The sequence below is a fragment of the Tachysurus vachellii genome, chromosome 2 (genome assembly GCF_030014155.1).
Source record: "Tachysurus vachellii isolate PV-2020 chromosome 2, HZAU_Pvac_v1, whole genome shotgun sequence".
In the NCBI taxonomy this organism is placed as follows: Eukaryota; Metazoa; Chordata; class Actinopteri; order Siluriformes; family Bagridae; genus Tachysurus; species Tachysurus vachellii.
This window is the reverse complement of record NC_083461.1, coordinates 6,603,157-6,616,375: the sequence shown is the minus strand read 5'-3', so window position 1 is coordinate 6,616,375 and position 13,219 is coordinate 6,603,157. Positions and strand designations below refer to the sequence as shown.

The window sequence follows — 13,219 nt, the reverse complement described above, 5'->3', positions numbered from 1 at the left end:
TATTGTTATTTGTTCACTAGTTTTCACAGTTGAAAACAAACACCTCTCAAAAAGCACCTTAAACTTATGTTAATATTAATTAAATCCATTAAAACATAATACATTTATTACTTAGTTTGTATACCGTTGAGTTTAGTCAGAAGTATGTGGAAATTTGTCCTGCTCTTTCCCTAACTGTTGCTACAAACACTCAGTTGTTTAGAAAGTCTTTGTTTGCTGTAGCATTGCGATTTCCCTTGACTGCAACTAAAATTCCTGTTGCAGCATGACAAGGCCCCTGTGCACAAAGCAAGATCCATGAAGTCCGGAGTAAAATAATTTGTGTCCTGCACTAATCCCTGTCCTCAACCCCAATAAACTCTTTTGGGATAAATTGGAACGATGTCTTCACTCCAGACCTCCTCATCTGATATCAGTGCTGAACTCAGTGGTGGTGTTGAACACAAGTCACCTCACCAAACTTCTAAATCTTGTGGAAAGACTTAACAGAGAAGTGGAACTTATTACAAATGTAAAGAGGAACTTAATCTGGAATGAGATGTTTAATGGGCTTGTTGTAGTCTAGTGGTTAAAGTGTTGGGCCACCAATTACAAGGTTGTGTGTTCAGATCCCAGGTCCACCAAGCTGCCACTGTTGGGCCCCTGAGCAAAGCCCTTAACCCTCAGATGTATAAAAAAAAAGAATTAGGTAATGTAAGTCGCTCTGGATAAATGTAATAAGCACATATGGTATGATGGTCCAGAAACTTTTGACCACACAGTGAATAAACAGACATATTAAATAAAATCACAGTTGCATGCATGTGTTCAGAGAAAATAAGCCTGTTACAGTAGTGCTGTCTCTCCTACAAAAGACAACATGGATTCTGACTCAAATTAAAATACATATATATATGTATGTATATATATATATATATATATATATATATATATATATATACATATATACGTATATATATATATATATATATATATATATATATATATATATATATATATACATATATACGTATATATATATATATATATATATATATATATATATATATATATATATATATATATATACATATATACGTATATATATATATGTATATATATGAACTTCTGGCTGAATTATTGAACTAGTTCTGGATAATTAAGTGTAGATAACAACAAAAAAATTAAAAATTAAAATGATATAAATGCCCTAAGTCTGTTCTAATCCGGTAACCCGTGGTATTATAAAATAATTTACAAAGTCAGGAAATTGTAGTTGGTAGTTGATTTAAGACACATGGATATTTGTTCCGGGGAAACAATTAGAAGTAACACGAATGCGACACGTCAAAATAAAAGACCGAACCTGACGTTCACAGTAATTGCATATATAATCTGTGTATGTTAATAAAATAAAAATGTTAATGTCACGTGGTTCATATTACACCATTTTATTAACAAAACAAATCAAAGTAAGAACTTAATTCAAACGTATTTCATTGTTTGTTTGTTTCTTTCTTTGTTTATAGCTACAAATTGTTTTCTTTGCTAATTATTTACAAATAATTTTCTTCAGTTCTACTGTTTTCCTATAGCTCTTTTAACATTCTTGGTAACAAAGCAGCTTTACAGAACGATATAAAGACATATATGAGGTTATAATATTAACATTTATCCCTAATGAGCAACCCAGAGGTAATAGTGGAAGAAACCTTGATATTGTGATTAGAAATCATTTCTCTTCTGTATACAATAGAGTCAAAAGTACAATTGTGTAAACAGGAGCTATTGATCTTTTGAGCAACTTATAATATGATTATAAGCATCAGAATTAATTTTTGAATTCATGATAGTTTTAACTTAAAGTCGAATCTGTTGAAGTCATCAGCTGTCTAATGAGGGACACTTGAGAGTAAAACTGTAAGAACATCTACACAAGCATCTTTAATGTTTCTCTCTCTGATCTGATTGATTTGTACTGGCACATCCGATGAAAAGTTTGGTGGTGATTTGATTGTGTTGTGACGATACACAGATTTACACACAAGGTTTTATGAGTGCATGAGTATTGTGCAGTCATATGAGGGCCATTTTTAATGAAAATGGAAATTGACAAAATAATTGGGGTAAAGTGTTTTAAAATAAGCAAGAAGAAAAATAAGTTATGTAGTTATCCATTCTTAGTCGCAGTTTTATTTTAGAACTTAGAAAAAATATTTTTTACTTTTTAGAATAATAATAATAATAATAATAATAATAATAATAATAATAATAATAATAATCCCAGTGGGAAATTCACAAATTCCAGCAGTAATGGGCAACTTGGGCAATAAGTAATACAATAAATAATAAATACTAAAAACTCTAAAATTAATATATAAAGAGTTTTTTTGGTTTCACAGAATGCAACTTGTAGGTGACCACAACCTCACCATACAATAACAATTATACATTATTATTATTATTGTTGTTGTTATTATATAATAATAATAACAACAACAACAACAACAACAACAATAATAATAATAATAATAATAATAATAATAATAATAATAATAATAATAATAATAATAATAATAATAATAATTCATTACCAGTCCACCATCAAGTCAAGTCAATTACTTATTACTTTCACTGTAATTTTAACCATATTTAGCTGCTGCAGTACATATCTCTTGGACCTGGTGCTACATAAACAAAACAGTGCTGAGGACTAAAATCGACAGGACAGTGTAAACAATGTATGAAGTATTGTGCAGAGAAGGGGATGCTTGTAAATATATGTACACAACATATGCACCAATACAGTGCAGATTTATACTAAAGAGTATAAAGAAGCATTTATTTTTCATGTACTTATTTTATAGCAGTTATTTTATAGAACATTGTGTTGTAGAGGTGTTGTGTTTAATTTTGGGTCTAGATCTGTAATGACTCTTATCCAAGCTTGCTATTACTGTAGAGTGACTTTTATTATCTTTGGATGTTGGTCAAACATTTTGCTCTGTTCATTAGGAAAGTGCTATAGAAATTAAAGTCAATTAGATTGAATTGAATGTAATGATAGTGCTTGTTCATAGGAGTGATGGTGTTTACTTACGTTTTGAGATAACCTTCATTTACCTTCATTTCAAGTTGCATTCTGTGACACCAACAAAACTCTTTATTTATTACTTTTAGATTTTTTAGAATTTATTTAAGTTGGCCATTTCTGCTGGAATTTGTTAATTTCCCACTTTATGGGATGAATAAAGTATCTATCTATCTATCTATCTATCTATCTATCTATCTATCTATCTATCTATCTATCTATCTATCTATCTATCTATTTTTTTTGTTGTTGTTAGATTGATTTTCAGTGTTCACTGATTGCACATTAAAACCGCTGGATGGCGAAACGCATGCTTGTGTGTGTGTGTGTGTGTGTGTGTGTGTGTGTGTGTGTGTGTGTGTGTGTGTGTGTGTGTGTGTGTGCGTGTTTGTGTATCTGCGTATGTGCGTGTGTATGTATGTGTGTGTTCACCTTGTTTGCGTGTGTGTTCACATTGTGTGTGTTTGTGCGTGCGTGTGTGCGTGTGTGTTCACCTTGTGCGCGTTTGCGTGTGTGTTCACCTTGTGTGTGTGTGTGTGTGTGTTCACCTTGTGTGTGTGCGTGCGTGCGTGCGTGCGTGTGTGTGTGTGTGTGTGTGTGTTCACCTTGTCTGCACGCGCACGACTCTTTCTTCACTCTCCGCCAATGCGGATGGAGCTGGTTTACTTTGTTTCCTAAATAACATGTTAACGGTGTATGATGTGATAACAGCCCATTTCTCCTCCTGCGTTTCCGCATTTCAAAGCGGTCCTGGATTTGTTCATTGTAATATATTCGTTTCTGAAAGAGTTGAGAGAAGCTTTAATGTTTAATGAAAGCACATTAATCACGATTTGACTTTCTGTGACACAGTTAGTGATAATCAGACACGTGATTTTCTTCCTTTTATACCTAAATGTTCACACAGATTGATTGATTTTGACAGCATCTGGCCATGACGTAAAACGGTGGAGTGGATTTTGTATTAAAAAGACAAAAAAAAAAGATAAATAAATAAATAAACTACATTTCCATTTTCTGATCGATTTTTAAAATGTCCTGTTTCATCCAGAATAACTAATTTGTTTGTTTGAACCTGTATGATTGTAATAAGAATATAATTATGATATAGTACATCTTAATTACAGTGATATATTAAAGTCTTCCTGTGTGTGTGTGTGTGTGTGTGTGTGTGTGTGTGTGTGTGTGTGACAAAGAGAGAAAGAGAGAGAGAGAGAGAGAGAGAGAGAGAGAGAGAGAGAGAGAGAGAGAGAGAGAGAGAGACGCAGTGTGATATTAGCGGCCGTCAGCACAGTGTGATCGGTTTTTTGTCCCTCAGGTCTCTCTTGACCTCATCAAGCCTTTGTCAGGCCACAAATGGATGATAACACCTATTGCTACTGTCCTTTAATCTTAATGCAGTCAATTTAACAAATGGATAACAGGCTGTATCGGGATTAAGACAGCTTTGACGATCGTGAGGAAATCCGTTAAAGTCATGTGGTCCAATAATGTCATCTTGTTTATCTGCGTACCTATCTATTGTTATCCCAATGCAAAGTTTATTATTATTATTATTATTATTATTATTATTATTATTATTATTATTATTATTATTATTATTATAGTAGTAGTGGTGGTGGTGATGGTGATGATGCTGCTGCTGCTGCTGATGGTGGTGGTGATGATGATGATGATGATGGTGGTGATGTTGGTGGTGGTGGTTATGATGGTGGTGGTGTTTGTTTATTGCAGAATGATCCTCCTGATATCTGCAATAAAAAAAGTAAAACATAAACGTTTTAAACAACGTTTCAGTGATAAGGTTGACATGATATATTTTCTAACCAGCTGAATGAAGGTTGTGAGAAGGTTGTGAAAAACAACAACAATAACAACATCATCATCAACAACAACAAATATCCTGTGTGTTGAATGGATTAGAAACAGGTGTCATGACAACACCACATGGTCATAAAGAAAGAAGACATCATTCTAAACTGCAACAGATCTACTTATATTTGTATCTGCTTAAAAATAAAATGTTGTGATTTTGTAAATGAAAAAAACAAAACAAACAGGACATACTTTATTGTCTCCTACTGTAATACGTACAGACACGAGAAATGTGCTTTTATAGACATATTTCTCATGTCTGTGATGCAATGATAGAACACTAACTCAGAACTTTGTCTAGATTAGGGTTCATGAGCTGAGACTGAAAAACTGTACACATCATTACTGTGTGCATATTACACGAACTGAGAATAGTTTTCATTGTTCATGTAATATGCATGAAAATAATGATGTGTACAGTTTTTCTGTCTCAGCTCATGCACTCTAATCTAGATATAGGTTACAAGCTCACTACTACCTCAACAGTACCATTCGTCCTTGATAGACCAATTTGGGTTTGGGTCATTAACTCCACAGGTGTGATAATACCATCAATATTCATGCCCTTTGACAATTTCTCGCATACAGCCACTTAAACAAAAAGTGTTATACACATGTTGATCAATGTTTTGTTTTATGTAAATGATGCATAGAATGAATGAATGAACAGGAAAGTTTTTTATGGACCTGTCTCAATATCTAAAAAAATTGTTTTATTACTATTTTCTTAAAAATAAAAAAACATACACATGCATGTTGCTTGCATATTATTTTAGCAGATCTAAATCTAGTTGAATATTGTTTAATGAGAGTTTTGCCATTAATATGCTATAGGCTACTGAAATAATAACAAGAACATGATATATCAAAACATCTCCAGGGTCTTAAGGCACCAGACCTCTAAGGGTTAAAAGAGACTATAACCCTTAACAGTATACAAAGAACCATTTGAAGAACCAATACTTTTTCTTAGATTGCAATCAGCGCAATGATGATGATGATGATGATGATGATGATGATGATGACTACTACTACTACTACTACTACTACTACCAATAATAATAATAATAATAATAATAATAATAATTATTATTATTATTGTTATTATTATTATTATTATTATTATTATTATTATTATTATTATTTCTCCTACACAGTATTATCATGCAGGTGTGTTAAGACCCTGCGCTTTGCCTGCCCATTTCTGCACCAATCAGAAGATAGAAATGTACCTGCCGGAAGTCGATCTCCTCCCTCAAGCTGCTTCAGATCACTAACCCGACTGAACTGAGTGACTCGGTGGGCGGTGGCTCAAGAGTGACGCGTTTCCCTACAGGGCATATAAAGGAAAACACAACAATCATAACAGTTACTAACTTTCTGATCAGTGGATATATACACACACAGATATACACAAACATACACACACTCATCGAGCCATGCAGTACCAGCCGGCGGCCAGGCCCGTGCCCCTGTACGCACCGACCCCGGTTCAGCCCGCGCAACCTACACCGTTTTACATTGAAGATATTCTGGGCAGAAGTGATGGCACCCCGAGCGCGTGCTCTCCGCTTGCCCCCGCGACAGCACCTGTCCACGCACCGGCTTTACCCTCAGCGAACTCATCATTCACCAGCTGGGTGTCGCCTTACAGGAGCACTGTGTACGAGCCGACACCAATCCACCCACAACAGAGCCCGCACCAGCACCCGCACCACCATCACCACCACGCCGCGCTCGCCGCAGCCGCCGCAGCCGCATATGGAAATCCGCTATACCCGTTACACCGCGCATTGCTCGGAGACTACACACACGCGCTCATCAGACACGACCCGCTCGGTAAGTAAACAATAACATACTTTTGTGCTATTTATTTTATGATATGGTTAATGTTGTATTACAAGCTTTTCCTAATAAGCAGATTTACACGGTCTCATTCCTCAAAATTGAAAGGCACAGATGTCACGTTCCCTTAAGAACCTTATGATGGGTGATTACTTATTATCTCTAGGGTTTACAGAAAACTGTGACAAACAAATATTTACATTCTCTCAAAAGTATTTTATAGTAGGGGAAATAAAAATGAGTTTTTTGTTTCACCAGGAAAAAATGGACAAAGAATGAAAAGTTGAAGTTACTTACGGAAAATACAATATTTTTAAACAGTCTTTACGAATGTTTATTTTAATGCTATATTGTTGCTGTTATGCTTTTTATAAAATCTCAGCTCTTTAAATGCACATTTCCTTCTTAAAGTGTCATAATAAACTCCAGAGTTTTGAAATCATCATCACATATATCACTTCGTCTCCTTTCAGTCTACAGGCTAGATATATTTATTTAGATAAAGAATAATTATTATTCCAAATAACTTTCCGCTCATTGTGCTTATGTTTACCAACAGCTCGTGTGGTTAATACACCTCGACCAAACTGACCAAAGAGGAAGCTATTGTCTCTTATTTCGAAACTTCAGGAAATGCATTGCACTGTCATAGTCTAATACTCTGTAACAACTGAAAGTTGTTTCATTTGTTTTATATGTGTATATATATATATATATATATATATATATATATATATATATATATATATATATATATATACATATATATTATGTATATATATATATATATATATATATATATATATATATATATATATATATATATATATTCTAGAAATAGAATTACTAATAATAATAAGAATGATAAGAAGAAAGGGGAGGAAGAGAACAATAAATATAAACATCTTTTGAAAATAAAAATGTATCAAGATCAATACAGTAAATGGGATGTCATTTTTAAATATTATGTAAGATTATTCATGTAAGATTGAATACTACTTTGCTACATAGTTTTGAATACTAAACATTATTTTAAAACAAAAAAGACCAAAATAAAAGCATACCTTTAAATAAAAACTATACCTTGACGCACTACTCAGTGCGCCATAACCTACTAAGCCTTAAAGTATGCGGTTTGGGACGCAGCCTTGGGTGAAGCCATTGTGATTCGGTCTGAGGTTTTAAGTGCCTTTTCCGGTGTAGGGAGGAAGTCTTGAACTTCTTGATAGGAGCCAATGTGCTTTCAGGAGCTGTGCAGGGTTTTCCGGAGCGGAGTCGTGCGTACTGCTGATTGTTTTTATCGACATCCTCAATACAGACACATTCAGGAAACACTCGGCCTCTGATAGCCGGGATCCGTTTTTTTCTGATTATTGTTCATTTCCTTTTATGCCTCTGAATTCATAGCAACTAAAATAACTAAAACAGCTGGAGTTTAACACTGAGAACCAAATAAAGTTATTATAACTTTTCATGAATTTTTCACAAGTTTTTATATCGTAATCCGCTCCATACTTAGTATTTTTTTCTTTCCTAATTTTAGTATAATGTACTTTTAGTCTATTTTTATTACACACTCTAAAGGTGAAAGTTAATCTTACTGTCAGTGTTAACAGTTAAAAAACTACAATTTAATATATTATAACGTAATGATGAAATTCAGAACGTTTTATTCAGCAATTACTCGTCATTTATATGAGTTTGTTGGCTTCAGTTTATTCGTTTACCAAAAATTCATCTGACTAACCTCGATATTTACGCAACGTTTATATTCTGTGATTACAGCGAATTAAATGAGTTGTTCGGGGAACATAAATCAGGTTAGTATATGCATTTTTGGGTGACTGGATGAAGGACGGATGTTAAAGCCATTCAGTCGATAAACCAACAGGAAACACATTGGCGGAAATTTTGCCATAAGTCCTTCTGGCCTTCTCACAGCTTAGGTTTCAGCGGATGTAAACACTGTCAACGAGTCTGTAACAGAATTCTCTTGCTGCCTTCAACCGAAAAAAAAAAGAAAAACATTTCCCCCATTCAGTAACTTTCATTTCTTCATTCAGTAAAAAAAAAAAAAAAAAAAAAAAAACAAGCAAAGAATTGTTTTAACATTAAACCTTTAACATTTAACCATTTTAAACCTTTTTAACGGCTTAACATTAAACCTTTAAATGGAAAAAAATCTTATCCTTAAGCTTTTCTTATTAAACAATTAAGCACAATTAATTGTTACTTATATCTTACAAGTTTCTTTATTACTAGGCATATAATCTGTACACCACAATGAAAATGTGATTGGTATATTATTCTGTATGTCATGATGATGATGATGATGATGATGATGATGATGATGATAATGATGACGACAATGATTATTGTGTGTAATGAATAATGATTTTATTATTATTATTATTATTATTATTATTATTATTATTATTATTATTTGTTTGCTTTAGCTAAGCGCTCATGTTTGAGATTTGTGTGTTCAGGTAAACCCTTACTGTGGACTCCGTTCATTCAGCGTCCTCTGCACAAGCGGAAAGGAGGACAGGTGCGCTTCTCCAATGATCAGACTGTAGAGCTGGAGAAAAAGTTCGAGACACAGAAATATCTCTCACCACCGGAAAGAAAACGACTGGCCAAGATGCTCCAGCTGAGTGAGAGACAGGTAAAAAAAGTCACTTTCAAGCTGACATGCAGGATGCTAAATAAATAACATATTTCACACATTCAATATTCTGCAATGAAGAATTAGAAGAGCATTAATCTAAAAACGCACAAGCATATATTCTATTGAAATGCCATGTTTTATTTATGTCAGGACAAATATTTTCATACGAACACGAACAGTGACTAATCTTCTCATGGTGATCTTTGTCATTACAAAATGTTTAATGTTTGTGATCTGCAGGTAAAAACGTGGTTTCAGAACCGCAGAGCTAAATGGAGGCGACTGAAACAGGTGAGAGAACGAAACAAACGAAACTTATTAAAGTTTGTGTTAAAACATTCAAACTTATCCATAACTAGTTTTAACCTGCTACATTATAAGCTAATACTCCACTTATTACGTTTATATAGACACGCATAAGACAGAACAATGAATAATATTGATTGGAAAGTGAGTAAATGTTGACTAAAGAAAATTAGCAATGAACACAGCAAAATAAGAGTGATGCATTATTATTATTATTATTATTATTATTATTATTATTATTATATTATTATTATTATTATTATTATTATATTATTGTTATTATTATTATTATTATTATTATTATTATTATTATTATTATTATTATTGTTATTGTTGTTGTTGTTGTTGTTGTTAATATTATTAATATTGCTGTTGTTGCTAATAATACCAACAATAATTTTGTTAGTAAACAATAATACACAACCACAACCATCATACCGTAAATCACTTATTTTTTTAATTTTTCTCTGCAGGAGAACCCTCAGGGCTCTAAGCGCGACCTGGAGAGCGAGCACGCGGACAGAACCTGTGCTCTCGAGGAACCCCGCTCCTCAGACCTGCGGCCAGCGCGCTCCTCCTCTTCCTCCTCTTCACCGTCCTCACGCGCGTTGCTTGAGTCGGAGGTTTCAGACGATTCAGACAGAGAGCTGGACATTGAGGATGACGCGGACATCTCACTGAGTCCTCCGTTATGAGGACGACACAGTAAACACGGGACAAGCGGACTTTTATTTATCTACGGTTCAGCAGCGTCTGGACTTCTACATTGTAAATAGTAAAAATGAAACTTTTCCGTGTCATAACTTTTGTCAGATTAGACTCTCCAGTGTTGCTCACATCACACACACATACATACACACACACACACACACACACACACACACACACACACACACACACACACACACACACACACACACACACACACTAGGTTCTCTAGGCACTCCTTTATTTACACTCATAATTTTTCTTTTTATCGTAAAAATCAGATGTTTCCACTCAATTTTGCGTTTGTTTAATGTGGAACATGCCTTCCCCCGACAGTGAATATTCTCTTTAGTGTCTGATAGTTTCTTTGCTACATCATATAACCTATCATTCATCACAGAAAGGTCTTCTCTCCATGAGCACTACAAGCTTGACAGATTCTTGTGACCCATCACATTTAAAAATATTCAAACCCAAATCTGTCTTTGTCCAACTGCTTATAGTCACCTTTTTTCTCATCTCTCTCTCTCTCTCTCTCTCTCTCTCTCTCTCTCTCTCTCTCTCTCTCTCTCTCACACACACACACACACACACACACACACAAAAGTGAGTTAAAACAACACATGGACAGTTTACTTCTGATAACTGGTGTGTGGTAAGTCTTCAGCATTAAGTCCTGAGATGGATTGTAAATATTGTATGTATAAAATGCTTAATAAATGATATCTAATTACACTGTGTATAGACTGTTCATAATTTAAGTAATAAATATCTTTATTTCTTTCCTTCCCATAGTTCTGTTAATTATCTTTATTTGATATTATTTTATTACATTTTTTTTTTATCATTTTAATTAAAATATATTGAATATTTAATCAACATTCTGCATTTTTTCTAGGTCTCAGTTTAAATGTAAGTGAGTCACACTGTCATAAAAGCAAAAAAAAGTTTCTATTACTAATAAACCTTAAAATACATAATTAATTAAAGAAGGAATTGTATCTAGCTTTGTATACGCTGTGTTGAGCTCTGCACTCTTAAGAGGTTTGTCCATTTGGAAAGCACTTGAACATTCCATTTGGCATCTTAAAGACAAATCTGTCGTGTGGAATAGGTTTTAGGAGATTTGTTGCTTCTTACATTTGTGATAATAATAGGTAATACATATACATATACATATGCATATACATAAATGTAGACATATATAATAACCCTACACAGGAAATTTGGAAAAGTTACTGTTAAAGTCATTGCAGTATGGATGAATATTATCAAATTATTGCCAGAGGTCTGTTATATGACTTTAAATTTAGGGTTACCTACTATTTAAATTAAAATGTACCACATAAAAATGAGGAAATTTTGATAGTAATTCAGTAAACTAACAATGGGTGACATTTTCAACAAAGCATAACAGTGTAGGATACAGTATTACAGTATTACAGTATTATTGCAGGACAGTCAAGTTCTTCCACTCTATCCTTGGCAAACCATTTACATTTAAGGCATTTAGCAGATGCATTTATCCAGACAAATTTTTTTTAAAACTCATTTTATGCAACTGATGGTTAAGGGACTTTCTCAAGGGTGACAGCTTGGGGAGCCTGGACCTCAAACTCACAACCTTCTGATTGGTAATCCAAACCCTTAACCACTAGTCTCCAAAACCATGACGTCCTGAAGCTTCATTGTCATGCTGAAACAGGTTGAGCCTTTTAGTTCCAGTGAAGGGAAATTGTAGCGCTATAGCATACAAAGACATTCTAAACAACTTTGTGCTTCCAACTTTGTGGCAATAGTTTGGTGAAGATCAATATATGGGTACAATGTGTCCACAAATCATTGACCATATATTGTATTTGAAAATGTGAAGTTGAAAACTAATACTATGATGCAAAAATACCCCACCACATTTCATTTAATATTTTGGGAGATGCTTTTACCTGAAGCACCTGTTGAGAAGTGGAAAGTTAATGAAGTTACATGTCTTGTTGAACGACTGCACAGTTGGATATTATCCTTGGATATTAATTTACAACCTTGCGGTTTTTCGATGTGCTAACAGAAGCGAACACTATACAATTCTGGAAAGGTTTGAGGTTCAATCAGCACGTGGAAGTCAGATCCATTATAATGGACTGGGAAAACTGCTATTTAACTGCTATTAAACTTCAGGAAATGTTGCTATTTATGTTCGCACAGCAGGAATCATCATTCACCATCATTCAATCATCAATTACCGTGTGGTGCAAAACCTCTCTGATATTTTAACAATATGAAGTTTTAAGGTCAAAAGGTTTGTTCCATTTGTAAAAACAATCCTAAACTTCATAATATTTTATACAACTATTGTGCAAGTTAATACATGTGTGAGGCCATGCTGTTTCTTAAATTGTGTGTATTAACCTTGGGTGCATTATTGGATATTATGATTCTGCAACATGATGAGGTTAATGCTAAGATGGTCAGACTATTTATAACATGTAGCTGCAGGCCTTTTTTGAGGCAATTGTTTTTTACTTTTTTCTCATTTTTCTATTAATTGTTTTTGGATGCACACAAATTTGTTCCAATGTCAGCAAAAGTATTGATTCTGAATAATAAAGAAAAAAGGTTCTACTATTAAATCATTTTTGGTTAAAATTATTTTGATTTAAAGGTTTCACCTTAAACGGACTTACAGGTAAGCTTACAAAAGATTAAGCTTTGTAAAAGATTTGTACAACTCCATTTGCTTGATACTA

General features: G+C 33.7%; 1 protein-coding gene across 1 annotated transcript; it reads left to right on the top strand.

Moving 5' to 3' along the window:
• The first annotated feature begins 6,384 nt into the window (after positions 1 to 6,384).
• On the top strand, positions 6,385 to 10,939 carry hhex (hematopoietically expressed homeobox). The gene is made up of 4 exons (XM_060894996.1): positions 6,385 to 6,784; positions 9,280 to 9,458; positions 9,702 to 9,752; positions 10,241 to 10,939. Exons 1-4 carry the CDS (start codon positions 6,385 to 6,387, stop codon positions 10,460 to 10,462), a joined length of 852 nt encoding a protein of 283 aa, XP_060750979.1. The 3' UTR covers positions 10,463 to 10,939.
• Positions 10,940 to 13,219: the final 2,280 nt, after the last annotated feature.